The sequence below is a fragment of the Amblyomma mixtum genome, chromosome 6 (genome assembly GCF_055824585.1).
Source record: "Amblyomma mixtum isolate Tamu chromosome 6, ASM5582458v1, whole genome shotgun sequence".
NCBI lineage: Eukaryota > Metazoa > Arthropoda > Arachnida > Ixodida > Ixodidae > Amblyomma > Amblyomma mixtum.
This window is the reverse complement of record NC_143017.1, coordinates 55,566,662-55,583,245: the sequence shown is the minus strand read 5'-3', so window position 1 is coordinate 55,583,245 and position 16,584 is coordinate 55,566,662. Positions and strand designations below refer to the sequence as shown.

The window sequence follows — 16,584 nt, the reverse complement described above, 5'->3', positions numbered from 1 at the left end:
TATGACAATTGCGTTAAGCCTGATTACCACCTCCACTGTGCAGAATAGTGCACATCATAATGCATACACTGAACATGACATCAAGAAACTGCTGTTTATCTCTGGCTCCATTAACACCTCACCGTGATCATACATAAAGTAGACTTGAAGGGACCAGAAAATTTGTTTTATCAGAAGTTTGTATTGGCAGAAGCACCCCTAAAAAAGATATGTGGGCATGCTAAGGATGCATATTACATGAAAACAATAAAATGGGCTTTCAGAGAGAGAATAATTATATATAGAGCATTTGTTGCACTATGCATGAAATGAGCTGAAGATTGAGGGCATGAGACAAGCTCATGTTATTCTTGAAAACTGCACTGGTCTATTTTTTTTTCCACCATCTCTTATTAATGTGTAAGCATTGTATGGCTATGTTTGCACGAGTTTGTCCTCACGATTACGTCCCAACGAATGGGTGTACGCAAAAAGAATGCTACAATCGGATAGAGCATCAAAAAATGAGTTAATTAGTTCATGAGAGCCAAAAACGTCCAAAAAGTGGGCGGGGCCAGAGCAAAAGTAACGCCAGGTTTGAAAACGCCGGAAGTTTGCCACCACGTGACCGCAAGTGTGGGCGCAGCCAACGCGTGGCGCCAAATTTGAAAACGAGTGGGGCGAAGTTTGAAATCTCAGATGGAACTTAAGACAAATAATCGTGGTTTCAGTAAGTGATCGACTTCCGGTCAAGAGTCTCAGTTGACGTGAAAAGTGTGGAAGTGCTACGTCGACGTGTTTATGTGACGTCATGCTTACGCATTTCTCCATTGCGGGTGCCGCAGTGATCTTTAACGTTTTTCTTTTTTTTTTCTCACTATATCCCACGGTGGCTTCTATTTTTTTTTCCTGAATTTTGCTTTCCAGCCTGCTGTGAATGGTGCCCGTCTCTCTCTTGATTTTATATCTCTCCCTCTGCAGCACAGCTGTTACCAATTCCACGAGCAAGCACACCACGTGCATTTCCAGGAAATGCGCGCGGCGCCGATATCTGGCCACTTCCGCGCCGCACGTGTTGCGACTCTGCGGCAGTTGAGAATGCGGCCCCGGAGTTTTTAAGCCCAAAGGCAACGAGCGGGTGCACGTTGAGCGTACGCGCCTTTCAGCCTGTGCGAGGCAACGCGCGCACGGGATGGGAGTGCGATGCCGAGGTCTCATCATGTCGCTGCGCCAGCGCATACGGTGTCCTGCCTTTTCCGCCCCGGCAAGAATGCTTCTTTTCCACAATAAAGCGCTCTCCCGCAAGACGTCTCTTCCGCAGTTTTGCGCAAAGGTGCGTGGAAGCCATCTTATGGGAGGCGCACTTTCTCGCGCGGAAGCATTTGATATATTTTCATTTCACTGACAGTGCTGCGCGGTTGCCCCGCGAGTGTTGTTGCACGGCGTCTCTGCGAAAGTTCGTCTCGAGCGGTTTCTGTTGAAAAAGCAACACTACGCTACTCGCCGAGCCATTTTGCGGAGCTGACGAAAGGCCATACTGCGCATGCGCGATGAGCAGTGACGTCACACGGCGCACAGCTGGCGCGCCGCCGCCGTCGCTGCGCGGGTGACTCAGAGGTGCCCCCGCTGCCGCGTGCTCTCCATCGCCTCACTCTTTCTCCTGCTTGCTTTCGCAATCCTCAGGTTTAACCAGAGATAAACCACTGCTATTTTTTTTTCCACATTGAGCCCTATGGGAGACCAACTACATAGTTTCGCATTGTTCATCTTATCCGAGAATTCGTCTAAACCGAATTCGCCTTAAATGGAGTCTGTTGTAGTCATTTGACTAAGGGCGAGAGTTATAGCTTTTAGTGGTCCACAGATGGCTAGAGACGGTTGAGCAAAGTCAAGCTTGTGGTGTAGGAGCTCTACGAGCGAGCTCAAGCGGCTATATAGCTGACACCGCCCCCCCCCCTTCCCCTTAAAAAAAAAAAAACCACAAGACCAGCAACGGCTGATTGAGAGTTGAGAGGGCGCGCAGGACAGCGACAGCCAATGGAGTCCTGGGCTAAGGACGCTGCCCGAAGAGGATGTCGATACAACTACCAATCTACCATTGGTTTGATAAGTTTTCCTCTTCCTGTTCTAGCTGCCCCCGATCTTCCTTTTTCGAATGATTTTCAAAATATAATTTGCAAAGAATAGTAGAACCACCAGCTAAGGTCCTCACGATGTCTCGCATAGAGAAGTGACGGTTCGGGCTGTAGTGGGAATCCTCTAGCCGATAGAGCACGCATGTCTTCTCATGCTATCTCTGTGAGCCTGTCAGGTCACTCCTGTACGTCTGCTCACCCACCTCTGCACGGAGGAATGGGGGCTGCCCTGCACGACCCCCGCTCGGAACACTGGCAATGGCCGACCCGCCGCGCCTGCAGTCCCGACCAACGATCCCTGGACTGTAGGGATCCCTCTCGTTACCTCTTACAATCTTGTCAATAAAAAAATATTTATTCTCCTCCTCAATGCACTTCATTGACCTTCTGCACCTAACCAAATAGGAAAAAATGTTTTCCTACAAACCGCAATTTTTAATCCATTACAGTACGTTATACCGCGTCAGCACAAATGCCGTACTTACTCGCGTAACTTGCGCACTTTTTCCTTTAAATTAGGGCTTTAAAAAGGGGCTGCGCAAATTATGCAAAAATTAGGCGCGTGGTTTAGCTCTGGCTAAGCCTGGTCAGTTGCGTTAGCTGCGACGCCTTTCGAGTCGTGCAGCGCGTTCTTCTGCTGTCGCTCGAGCGCGTTGTATCTTTCTAGCTTGGTCCCGTCGCCGTTGCTAACGCATCATAATTTTCCGAGCACGTCCTATAAGGCCATAACGCCCCCCTCTAGCATCCCTCATGGCCGACAAAGAAGTTGATTTTAAATATAAGACGCATACGCGCATACTCGCCCTACCCCAGGTCATGTAGTTCCCCGTGGGATGGCATGACGGCGCACGCACAACAAAACAATCGCAAAGCCAGAAGTGGGAGCAAAAGGAAATAATGGGCGATAAAACGGGGCTCGCGCGCGCGGCCCGGCCGACTAGCGGCAAACCAAACAGCAAACGGTTCGGTAGTGTCGGATATTCGGGCTCGCGCGCAACTGCTTGACCAGAAAAGCGACCGCCAGCGCGAGCGAGGAGCTGGGGCCACTCGTTCCTTTCGCAACCGCACACGGCAACGCAGCCGCGCCGATCTTTCCGAGTCTGCCTTGCAAGGACCCAAGTAGGTACAGTACATACTGGCGCAGCAGAGCGCGCAAAATGTGCGAGTAAAATTGTCTTTTCTTCCAAAAATCCGGGTAAAAAGTTGGGGGCGCACTATAATTATGCGAGTAACTACGGTACCATTCAAGGCACCAATGCATCTTGCATTTTGTACAGCAGGAGGTAGGAAACTAGAAAGAATCATATGGGTACGCCTGCGTTATACTACGCATCTGCTGGGCTAACGCCTCTCCAATCAACCTTGTCCTTAATTTGCCAGCTGCGAGTACCATATTTCCATATACCTCCTAATCTCATCTGCCCACCCAACTTTCTGCCGTCCCCTGCTACGTTTGCCTTCTCTTGGAATCCGCTCTGTCACCCTTAAGGACCAGCGGTTATCTTGCCTTCGCATTGCATGCCTTGCCAAAGCCAATTTCTCCATCTTGATTTCGACTATGAAGTCTAACCAGTTTGTTCCCTCACCCACTCTGCCAGCTTCCGGTCTTTTAATGTTACAGCTATCATTTTTCTTTCCGTAGCTGGGTGCGTTATCCTTAACTTGAATCCCTCTCCTTCATTCATTGAAGTCTCTCTCTCTCTCTTAACTTGAACCCTTGAAGCATGAACCCTTTTCGTTACATACTGTACCTTCTCATCTGTCCTAATTTCAGCTTTTGCATTTCAGTCAAATGTTATAATTTGTATTGTTTTACGCTTGTTCTGGAAGAATGACCCCCATTTATCCTTCGACTTTGGGGCCTTATCTGGCATTTGCAATGAATGCATAAGGGCTAAACCAATTTGATTTGAACCATGAAGGCACTGCTGTCATGGGCATATCAGGAACTAAACGGCAAACTGGCCCCAAAACTAAATGCATAGAAAGAGACGCCTTCTACTCTTAACAGTCAGTGCTAGCAAGCATAAAGCACGCTTTTGCCAAATGGACGGGATAAACGTTCAGAAAACTGCATCTACGTATCTCTGCATACATGGAAACTTACTTTGCTTTGACCGACATCCTCTCGGTCTAATCCTTGGTTTTGATATAGTCTATAAACCAGAGAAATGTTCGTTTGTGTTTATTGGGGTTTAACATCCCGAAGCAACTCAGGCTATGAGGGATGCCGTAGTGAAGGGCTCCGGAAATTTCGACTACTGGGGGTTCTTTAACGTGCACTGACATCTACAGTAAATGGGCTAAACCAGTGAAGTAATAGTGATGAACCTACTATTACTCATATCATTTACAGCAGGCACCATCAGACAGCCTCAGTTTCACCATGATGTCATCTAGCTGCAAACTTTTGGGTAACCCTCTTCCTAACGGTGGACTCTGAATGGTATCATCAGCCTGACTACGCCCACTGCAGGGCAAAGGCCTCTCCCATGTCTCTCCAATTAACCCTGTCTTTCGCCAGTTGCGGCCACCGTACTCCCGCAAACTTCTTAATCTCATCCGCCTCCCCTTGCTGCGCTCGCCTTCTCTTGGAATCCACTGCATTACCCTTAAGGACCAGCGGTTATCTTGCCTTCGCATTACATGCCTTGCACAAGCCCATTTCTTCTTGATATACCTGTATGAAAACGTTGCAAGAGGAAGGGAGTGGGAGAGATTCCAGAGATTTCAATGCAGCAAGTGCCAGTTAGTGAAACAGGAGGAGACCACACTCGTTTGCTCAAGTTTATTACTCAAGGTATACACAAATAGCATGGTAGAAGCTCAAGACGTGGCTGTGAGCACTGAATATATGTGGTGCATGGTGAACGAGAAAAAAAAAGCAGGGACTGTGTCCGCTCATGGCAGCACCACGCAAGACTCTCAAACAGCTAGCACACAGGCATTTATGAATAGAAGCATTCCCACCGCTATATCATCGAACCCTGCAAATTAAAAGCGACCAATACAAAAATGCTGGTGCCGTAACAAACATAGAAAAGAAAAACAAAAAAAAAGCTGTCAGAAGTGGCAACAAAAGAAAACAATGCACTTATGTACAGCTTAGTGATGAACAACAGGGTTCACCGCGTGAATTGTGGCGTTGCAGAACAACTGGGAGCCGACGCAGCACGCGAAACTCCTGGGCATGCTTGCGTGCTTTGCGAACACAGAAGTTGCAAGCTCAGTGGTGATGTTGAGATTGTCCCACACCCACCTTTGATGCTTAAACATAATGCCTGCCTTTTCACCAGGATGTGTTGATGCAGTGCTGCCCACGACACTGCTTCCATTCTGGGCACGTGTCGTCAACAAAGTGACGCAGTCACGCACTCAACAATTCATAAAGCGTACTCAAAACTTACTTTCTTACAAAAAAAACTATCAACAAAAAGTAAGAAAACAAAGTAAGGCAACCAATCCACTACTTCCCGTACAAATTAAATCCTGTACAAAAAAACTGTCGCAACGATGGACGTATGGAACACGCACGTCTCTCGCTTACGCACAGGTGCAAACGTTTCATAACACCTCGCCTGTACACGGTGGTAACAAAATGCAACAAACGAAGAAAAAAAAATAAAATGTCAGGCATACTTGAGGCAGTGCCAGAGCGGTAAAGCACAACGGACCGGTGTGTAACGCGACGTTGAGGCACCAGCGACCTCGCTGCGTGAGCTCGTCCAATTTGATTCCTTTTTTTTCTTTGCTGTCACACAGCAAAATGAAGGAGTGGACAACAGGCCCAACCTCCCCTCCTTCTCCACATTGAAAAAAAAAGAAGAAAAAAAAAAATGACAAGGAGGAGAGGCTGCCACTGATGATGAGAAGAATAAAGAAGAGGAAACAAACAAAAAAAAAACACCGGTCTAGAGATGTGGTGGAAATGAGGTCGCAACACGCACCACTGTGTGATGAGTCACGCTACACGAAGAAAATGAGTGTCGATGTGAAAAAAACAATGTACAATCTGCAACACAAGTCTCTACAGAAGCGTACACACACGCAGCACCTCACTAAAATGGAGGGGGGGGGGGGGGGGGGGAGAGCGGGTACCAAGCCGGCCACTATGTCAGGCCCGGAATCGAGGCCTTCTTTTTAGCACTTCAGCACAAAGCTCTATGGGTAGCTCACCGCTTCTGCCTGTACAGTAGGTTGCTTTCGAGCCAAACTGCAGCGCGTTACGGCGAAATCAAGCACACCTGCTTTCCCTAACTGCATACTCAGCTGGCACGTTTGGGCGGTGCACTTGAAAATGGCATTTTGACTTGGCAGCAACTCTGCCGCAGACCAGTTACACAACCCACCTCTTGTCAACCCTGTGAATTGGGCCCTCCCTTTCTCTTTGAACAGTAAAAGTTGCATGCATAGCTCCTTGACCTCTCTCTAGTATACCGCGGCCCAAGACTACAATAAAATGAACACTGTTGGGTTCAGCCCACAGCGACCCCAGAGGCACTCGCTTGCAATCTATGAGCACATGGTCGACAAAAAAAAAGAGGACCAAGTCCGCCTTCAAGCTCGAGAACTCTTGCACCAGCTTGCGTCTTGCTCAAAAAGAGCGGCAACCGTAAGTCATCCTCAGTGCTTGTAAACCGTAAAAAAAAAAGAAAGTTGGCTCCACGTTGTGAACACCGTACCAGCCACCCAGCAACACTGTGCGCCCTTTTGCAAAGCTCCTTCGACGTCACAAAGGCTGTTTTGGGGAGAAGCAGGACAGGAGGGAGAACAAGAGAAAAAAAAAATATAAGAAAAAAAATGCACCAGGGTATCTTCGCCGCTGGCTGTACACTTGGTGTCACGATTGAGGTGGACAGCAGGAGTTCCAACACACACTTGCACACACACAAAAAAAGAAAAAGAAAAAAAGGACAAATCAGGGACGCTGTTGCTGCTTCTGCTGCGGTGCAGACAAGGGGCAGTGCCGCCCTTTGCCTCTAGGATATAAAGTTTACAGAGAGGAGGAGGAAAAAAAAAAAGAAGAAATATATAAATCGGGAAAGACGGCGACTTGGACGAAGAGGCTCTCCCCTAGGCAGCTATGGTGCTGCTCGAAGCGTTGCGCCTCAGCCGCACTGGAATGGAGAGGAAAACAAAAAAAATGATGTATGCAGCAACCTTCCCATAGAGTTCACAACACTATAGTAGTCGGATACAACTTAAGTCTGCAGTGAAGCTCCGCCCACATTCAGCCTCCGTGCACAGAATTCCTCCACAACAAAAAAGTAGTCCGCTACTTAAACGTTTCGTGTTACGTAAACAAGAAGCTTATCACAAGAAAAAAAATTATAAGCTCTAGAATTTTGATACGTGGATTGTCTGATATAGTAAAGCATTAAAAAGCTGATTTCGTTTAGAGTTGCGGTTGGCCAGCGGAGTAATACAAGACGCCGCGGACCGCGGCCCAGTGTTAGCAACTGCTGTTTTTTTAAGTGGTATCCTACTATAGCACACTCGTATCAGAAAAAGACAAAAACTGAGGGAGCAATTGCGACGCATGATTCCGTTGTTTCAACAATACAATCCCCCTGAACTGCACTACCTGGCAGCAAACAGGAGAGAGATTTCAGGATAAGAGCTCAATTAAGAGAGTCCATCCCCATCTGTTCTCTGGCACAATGGAATAGCGCTGCACTTTTCGTATGTAAAACAGCCATTTGGCTCATGTTTTTCAACAAGCCATTATTTGTCCTTTCTCCTTTTTTTTTTACGCCAAAAATTAACAGCCTGCAAATCCCCTACTATTTCTCCTGGTGCTGTGTGCTACCTTTCACACTGCGTACACAGATGCTTTCGAGCCAAGATCACCGTTTCAGGAACTGCCAAACAAGCCAGGAGGAGAAACCGGAAGTAGGGTACTCTACGGTAGAGAGAACGGAATTATGCAATTCTAAGAAGCCTCCTCCTCTTATTATCGCCACCAGGTTTCAAGAGACGGCCACAAAGTGCTCCTTTCTAGCCCTTTTTTTCCTCAGGACTGGTGCACATGACACCCGAGCTGGGCATTACTGTCAGAATGCACATCCACAGGATCATATAGCAGAACCAGATGGGCCGTAAGGTACCACACTTTTGGGTTGGCACTCCGATCTCATTAAGACACCAAAAAATTCATGGGGGGCACTTTATAGACCTAAACTGCGATGAGGCGAAAGCCTCTAGCGAGGTGTTGCTGCCTGTGTCACTGATGTGTGGTTAAGATGTTAATTAAGTACACAATTGTTTGTGAATCTTAAATGCTGGAAATACTGGAGGGCATTTGGGAGACATCCGTCTGATTCGACGCCTTTCTGCAAACACTCTCGAGCGTCCTAGACAAAGAGAACTACATATGCGTTGGCAAGAAGTAGCGTAGCCATTATCAAGCTCTGCTGCGGAACGGAAGGATGGTGGTTCTGATCCCGTCGTGCACAAAGATTTTTTTATTGTGAAAGCAACACTAGCTGCACTTTGCGGGGTGACCACCATCGTGCCGCGGCGGTGACCACCATTGACCTTCATTTGACCTTGAGCTGTTGAACGCTAAACAGACTTGTCTACATTGCTTATCGTTAAATGGAGGGCACCAGGGGTCACCTTGATTTGACCTTGATTGCATTAGATTGGATTACATTAGATTGGATTGGATAAGAGTGGATTGGAATGAATTGGATTGCATTGGAATGGATTGGATTGAATTGGTTTGGATTAGATTGGATTACAATGGATTAGATTGCACTGGATTCGACTGGACTGGATTGGATTAAATTACAGTAGATTACATTTGATTGCACTGAAATGGATTGAATTGGATTGGATTGCATTGGAATGGATTAGATTGGATAGGATGGGATTGTATAACCGATGCATCACCACAAGTCTAACCACAAGCACCACCACCAGCTACACTACCAGCTGTACAGTCAGGCCGGAATGAAACGCGAACACGTATATGTCATACATTTCTGTTTTGCAGCGAGATATTCCTTTACAACCTATTTTCGATTATGTATTTCAGTCGGCCCTTTATCCAGACACATGAATCAGGCTAGTTGTACACTTGAGCTGAAAGTAGGCAGGTAAAATATTTTGTTTTCTTGACATGCTCTGTTCGCGTTTCATTCCGGCTTGACTGTACCATGGCGTAGGTACGGATATTTCTTTCGCAATTACTGGGCTTAACCAAGCTAAGCCACAGCAAATTTTTTTTTTCCAGTCTGACTAGAAAAAGCCTGACACCTCTGCTGACAACCTTCTGTTGACAACGATGAGGCAGTAAAGGCTTCCATCTTAAAAATTATCATATCATAAGGCTCTCCGAGACATGTAGCTGTGGACACCAGGGAATAGCTGACGCCACGCATCTTTTGCAATTCTCTAGTGCTACCACTTTCGAATTACGACTGGCTCAATATGCAACAGACTACACCAGAGCAGCCATGGCCAATTACAAGCTATGCGTCATTAATACCAACAAGAATGTCCACACCACCCCCAACTATATTCCATTTTATACTTGGTGTTCAATGCTGCCAAAGCTGGCATGCTTATTCCTGCTGTCTGCGTCTGTGTCCAAAATTTTTACAGTTCACCAATGTTGAAAAGCAGCAGTTCGATCAGAGGAGACAATAACCGAACGCCTGACGACACTGACAAAGCAAGCATCCCGCGCTGCGACAATACACAAGTACACAGGTTCTCGGTATCGAGCATTCTGTTTTACGTTTTGCCACGCTTTCGCGTTGCACCTCGTCAAGGCCTTGAAGACTAGGAGCGAGACGCATTCTTCCACGCTCACACTGCAGTAGACTAGACAATTAAAAATTGAAAGAAACTGCAAATTCGATCAAATTATTCGGAGTTCAAGAACTTATTGGATATTTACAGAGGCTCAATTTGGTGGTGCTAGCACTGCACCTAATGTACTGCCGGCAGCCAGAAGAAACACCTGTCGTGAACAAACAGGTGCACGCGCTTCGCCCAGCGAAAATGGCGGACAAGGAGGCCAGGTGTATGCACAGCACGTACTGCAAAAAGGTCCAACTCCACACTGCGATTTTCTTCCTCGTGTAGCAGCACGCTGCCAAACTGGCACTTCAAGAGGCGAACTACACTCGCTGGAAGAGCCAATAAGCTTGCACCGTCTGATACACGTACAGTAGCCGACCGATATTTTGGACTCCAATAATTCGGACTAGCGCGATATTTCCAACTTCGCTGAGGAACCGCCGCGCACCTCACAGGAACGTGTGCCTTTTCACGACTGGTATTTCAGACTTTGTGGAGTCTAAAACTTCGAATTTTTGAACGAAAATAGACGCCAACAATGTTGTGGTGATCATTTTAAACCGAAAGTTTGTTATTTCGGCCTAGTATAGACGTCAGCGGGCATCGCTGTCACTACCAACCCGTTTGCCGCCCCCGTGAAAGGCGCCATCTTGGATTAAAACCGAATCAGCTTGGCAGACGCAATCGAACTGGCTTGGATAGGCTTGGCTATTTGTTCTCCATCGTTGCCATTCGAGATAATGAGATGCTCTCCGTTGCCATTGAGATGGCCTACAAAGGGCGCGCGATCGCATTGAAAACGGTACAGCGGGACAGCTGCAGCGTCCGCCGCGGCTTGGACAACGTAAAGCCCCTTGATAGGACGATGCACCCTGCGGTGAGGGGCAGCAAACGCGGTAGATGTGGGGGAGGTGGGGGAGACGCATTCGGAGGCGCTCGTGGGTTCCGTGGGTTACCCAAGGGTTACCTCTCGGTCTTCGCGAACGTCATTGCCCCATCCAAGCTGACTGCTCGTGCTTCGCGCAGCGGGTGCATTCATTCGCGGCATGACCGCGGCCGCGTCGCACTATCTGGTATCATGATGTGATAGGGTGCGAACATGAAGAAAGCACGGCTATGACTCAGATAGGGTCTAATATTACTGCTCGTAGGCGGGACATAGGGAGCGGCGATTTTCGTGATTTTGAAAGTCGGTTTTTCGCAGAAAAGTTTATTTTTTTAAGTTTGCAGATTTTTCGGACCATTTTTCGGGTCCCGCCGAGTGCGAAAAATCGGTCGGCGACTGTGTTAGGTGCCCTTCAAACGCAAATTTGCAGCACAAACTGCGCTACGCATTCACACACACACACACTAGCGTGGAAGTCCTACTCACAGCGGTCGTAGTTGTTCTGCAGGTGTTGCGTCACTCTCATGCGTGCATCAGGAACGTCGAATGAGATGCCCAGCCGTAGCAGGGTTCGGTTCTTCTCCACCAGTCGCGCAATCTCCATCTCAATCTTGTTGCCAAGGATCATGGGCCTCTGAAGAAAGAGAGAAAAAAAAAACAGAAAAGTCACCAAGAGCCGCAGCCTAGAATAGGCAATACCTCAGCACTACCTAGTGCGGGTCTTGGCTGTACTACCAGCAACAAATGAACCGCGAACAAGAAATCTGAGGCGGCAACCCAAAAACAGCACCATATTAGCTCCGTGGGAGTAATTGCAGGCTAGGTTGATTTGCACTTCTGAAGAAGGGTCCTTGCACTTTCAACGTGAAATTGCCATCTGTAAGCGTTGAACTTTTCCTGGCTAAGAGCTCCTCACAATGCTGTTCGTGGCTGTGTTGTCTTGTTCGCGTTTAATTTCTTGCTGATGGTACATCTACCATAGCTCCCGCAACTATGCTCTTTAGCATTTCAGTGCACCACGTTTCTGTTCCGGCAGTTAAACATTTTAAGTTTCAAGGCAAGGGTCGCTTTGGTTTTATAAAGCATGACCACCAGAATCTGCGAAATGTACAGAAAACTGGCCTCCGAAGACTTTTTGTTGCTTCTCAAGCAATTTTAATACAACTCACTAGTTTTCTTCACTGATGTCGCACCAGTTTCACATCAGCGATAATTTTCCCGGTTTGTCACTGACCTCAAACCACCTTTAAAATGTTTTACCCAAACAACAAAGCAGTAAGAAATCCTTCGTTGCAGCCTGCGGTGCCTAACCTGCGTGCACACAATTTTGTCATCCTGTGAAATCACATGCATGTATCTGCTCCCCAAATGCACTTTGCTGGGATACACTAAAAAGAAAAACCAATTAAGAGCGGCAAAGTCACAAAACTGCGCTGTTTCCTGCGGACACCAGCAAACCTATTCTCATGGATTGCACCGCAATTCGCGAAGTGTCACCAAACTCTCGCAACAAATCAAGCATTTGTGACATCCACCTTACATGTCAGTCTGGAACACCCGAGGGCATTTTGCTTCGAACGCTTAAAAGTGCACTGAAGAGGAATCTGAACTCGTCTTTTTGCCGCGGGAACTCGATCTACACGTTCCGAGCATTCTTAGAAACTTCGATTTATTGCCCTGTGTGGCCGATTTCTCTAATTTAAATCGGATTAACATCCAGCTCCCACCTTTTTTTTTTAAATTCTGCCTCGTACGGTGGGCGGAGTCGACCAACGCGGGGAGTGCCTTTCAGCCAGCTCCGTGGCGGCTTGCCGCTCTGCCATCGGCGGAGTAATACGTAGTAATCCGTAGAACCAAATAGGCCGCGCTTATTTTTATTTCTGCGGGCTTATTTTGCGGCTATATGATCTGTGAATGAAACTATAGTTATTCACGGAAACCTAAAAAACAAAATGAAGCGAAAACAAAATGAAGCGAAAGCAAAGCCTCCACGGAGCTGGCTGAAAGGCACTCCCCGCGTTGGTCAACTCCACCCACCGTACGAGGCAGAATTAAAAAAAAAAAGGCGGGAGCCGGGCGTTAATTCGATTTAATTAGGGAAATCGCCCACACAGGGCAATAAGTCGCAGTTTCTAAGAATGCTCGGAACGTGTGGATCGAGTTCCCGCGGCAAAAAGACGAGTTCAGATTCCTCTTCAGTGCACCTTTAACCGTTCCTTACAAAAATCTGAGACTTTTTTCCCAAACGGTGGAGACAAGCGTACCTCTACACAGACTCTACCTCAGACCACGTTCACACACAAGGAGCAGCCAATAAAAGTGACATATAACTTGACAGAAGTGGCCCACCTGGTTCGATGCCCTGAGCTCCTCGAGAGACTGCTGAGTGTTGGTGGCTTCCACCAGATCCTTGATGACTGGGCCGCTGATGTAGTTGGACTCAACGTTGAGGGACTTCAGTGTCTTGTTCTGCCGCACGGCTTCAATGAGGCGCTGCACAAAATACGAAGACAACCACCCTCTGTCCCTCAGCAACAGCGCCACACATTCGCTTGCACTATGCATTTATATGTTTTTAACAGGAGACTTATACAAACTTGGCATCCCACTGTGGTGACGCCACAAATCAGTCAACGAAGGGTCCACATGCAGAGAACAGAGTCGTTTACGTTATTGCATAAGCAGCTCACATGCATGTTCCGACACTGCTGCAAGAGTTCTGCGGTGAAAATTGATCTTAGCAGCGCTGTTACATTTATGCTTAGGCGATAACAAGATAGAGAGCTGCTAAGTTTCACTGCTGGTCAAAAGTTAAGGGGAATCCCCCAAGGTGCAGTAGATTTGTGTTAAGGGAGTAATTACTCATTGACATCCACCCAAGCGCAGCCATACGGCTACAAAGGAAAGCTGTACAGCTTTCTCAGAAACTTTGTAGTTAAAGAAAAATTCATCTTGGTCCGGGGTTCGAACCCAGGACCATCGCTTGATCGGAGCAGTTTCTCTACCAACTGAGCTAATCGGGACAGCAAGCTTATGGTAAGCAAGCATTTTTCACTTACTCAATAAATTCAACCCAAGTGAAAGTTCGGAACTTAAGTGAAAGTTCGGCACTAGACTGGTATATAAACTTCCACGGGATTCTTTGAGGTTAGCCTCAACAATCCATGTTTCATGACCAAATGTTAATAGCCAAACCAAATATGAAACTGCACCCTGCCGGCATTCCTGCGTTTCTCCATGGCGGATGAACTATTGCAGTGCGACCTTTTCCTATGGATAAAATTGAGAAATTGAGAAACTCTGTGTTTTCCGTGATTTGTTCTACAGCTGGTTGACTGGTTTGTATTCTGTGCAGTGTTTAATAACCTTTCCTATATCTCTGCTTGTATTGTTCTGCTGTATTATTATTTGTATGGCCCCTCCTGCTTGGGCCACTGCAAGGCCTGTAGTTTTGTAAAATAAATAAATAAACTCCACGCTTACCACTATTGACAAACAAGCGCGACTTTACCACGAATGAGGCAACGGTCCCTTTAGGTCATGACAATCAGATATACCTCAAACGCTCCAATAAAGGGATCTTCCATGAGGTGTGGGCGCCTCTAACGAAAGATAAGCCATTCAGTGAAGTGCTTGATGTAGTCATGGTTGTGATGGATGACAGCATTTCATTAATATACGAATGAATGAATTAATTCAATAACTCAGCATTTGTCTGAATTTCTTTGACTGCGTTTGCGTTTGAGGTTGTCTTTGTGCCCGCTTCTTCTGCTGTAGTTCCGTCAACTAAGCCTAACCTTCTGTAAACACATCCTCTGGCAATACAGCTCCAGTGCCCATTAAAGTCATCAAGATGACAGCACAAAAGCATGCAATCGATACAAAGCATACTGCTGGCAAAACCAGTGCACAGGCTTTCATTGAAGTGTGGGCTCATCATGCACAAGGATTTAAAAAAAGAACAGCCAGAAAAAGGGAAGGCGACTTTAAATCGCAGCAGTATGACAAACTATTACATTATTACACCCCATTATAGCTAGTGAAGAAGAAGAAGAAAAAGCACTGTTTTGCAATTACCCTGATGGCATGGATTTTTTAAATAAACCTAGTCTCACTATTTCTTGTAGGTCTTCAAACCAGTGCACATGACTAACATGACTGACTAATAACGACGTAAATGCTGACAACGCTTGACGCAAGAGTTCAAGTTCTGATGCCTCCGGTCTAGTGACGAACCCTTCCGTTCTTCTGGCACTAAACCCAGAGGATCTCCACAGCTTACCTTGACTAAGCTGTCCGTGAGATCAGTGTTTGCTAGTGAAAGGGATTCGAGGTTTGTGTTCTTCTTAAGGCCTTCGAAAAGCTTCTTGAAGTCGTCTCTTCGGATATTCTGGAACAAAAATTTTGAAGAGAATTTTGCAGCAAAAGAACAGACATCTGGGCTAGTTGGCACGGTGACATAATGAAAGAACAGTGCTCAAGACGGGGACAAAGAGCAAACAGGACGAGAATTTACAGGTCCCACCACTCACATTCAAGAAAGGCCGGAGAATCAATTCCTACGTGACCACATTTGTTTAATACAGGTGGGTAAGAGAAAAAGGAAACTCAGTGCAAAGTCATCTCTTATGCACAAGCACCGCGAACTCCTGTTAAATTTGCACGCTTAAATTAGACACATAATCAAACTTATCCACACCGACTGTTCACAGATCAAACAAAGTCACGTGTGACTAAGCTACAGCATACAGCACTCGACCAGGGGAGATCACTGGCCTAATTAAAGCTATGTATTTGAGGCAGAAGGAAATTTCAGCACAATTGAATCAGAGAGCAGGAATCATTAAAAAAGCAGGTACAACATGCTGTACAGTGGTAACACATTGTACGCAATTAATGTGCACCAATCCCACTAGCAAGTCGAGCCAATCTTCCTGGCTTGGTCTGATCTCTTCAGTCCAACAATAGGTTTGAGTATGCGCGCCAACGCCCGTCGTAAGTAGTCGCACAGAGTCTGCGTACACTTCCCTCTTTAAGGGGGGACACTGGTCTTGAAAAATTTTTTTTATTAATTTAGTCATAGTTATGAAATTTTCAGGGCACATGTATTTTTGTGTGCTGATTCTAGATATGTCATTTAATTTCATGTAAAACAATTCCTTGAGCACTTATGAACTTTTTATGCAAGTATTTTGCGGAGAGTTTTGAAGAAAATTTGCTGCGGGAAACTCTCTGAAATGTATGCCATTGGGTTCTCTTGACACCAAGGAATACAATAAGGGTAAAATTATCATCCTGGCTCTCATAGAACTTGAGTAATAGGGTACTGAAGCTGCCACTTCAGAAGCAGGAATACACACTTTCCTTCTCATTTCTGAAGCGACAACTTCAAAACTCTATAACTTAAGTTCTATGATAGGCAGGAAGACAATTTCACCCTTATTGCATTCCTTGGTGTCAAGAGAACCCAATGGCATACATTTCAGCGAGTTTCCTGCAGCAAATTTTCTTCAATACTCTCCGCAAAATACTAGCATAAAAAGTGCATGAGTGCTCAAGGAATTGTTTTACATGAAATTAAATGACATATTTAGAATCAGCACACAAAAATACATATGCCCTGAAGATTTCGTAACTGTGACTCCATTAATAAAAATTTTTTTTTCAAGACCAGTGTCCCCCCTTAAGCGAAACTCAAAAGGCACCCATGTGCATGGCAAGGCAGGTTAAAGAACCCCTTTAATGTATAAATTAATCCCTTTCACTATGGCGTTC

The 16,584-nt window shown here is 46.3% G+C and overlaps 1 protein-coding gene across 4 annotated transcripts in view; it reads right to left on the bottom strand.

The window, feature by feature from the left end:
* Positions 1-6,196: 6,196 nt before the first annotated feature.
* Positions 6,197-16,584, bottom strand: part of tmod (tropomodulin) — a 123,076-nt gene continuing 112,688 nt past the window's right edge. For all 4 annotated transcript variants that reach the window (XM_089547982.1, XM_089547983.1, XM_089547981.1 and 1 more), the window contains 4 exons: positions 15,092-15,199; positions 13,159-13,302; positions 11,296-11,443; positions 6,197-7,231 (listed from right to left, as the gene is read on the bottom strand). In XM_089547982.1, the coding sequence (XP_089404108.1) occupies positions 7,188-7,231; positions 11,296-11,443; positions 13,159-13,302; positions 15,092-15,199 (444 nt within the window). In that variant the 3' untranslated portion in view covers positions 6,197-7,187. The remainder of the gene's footprint in view (positions 7,232-11,295; positions 11,444-13,158; positions 13,303-15,091; positions 15,200-16,584) is intronic.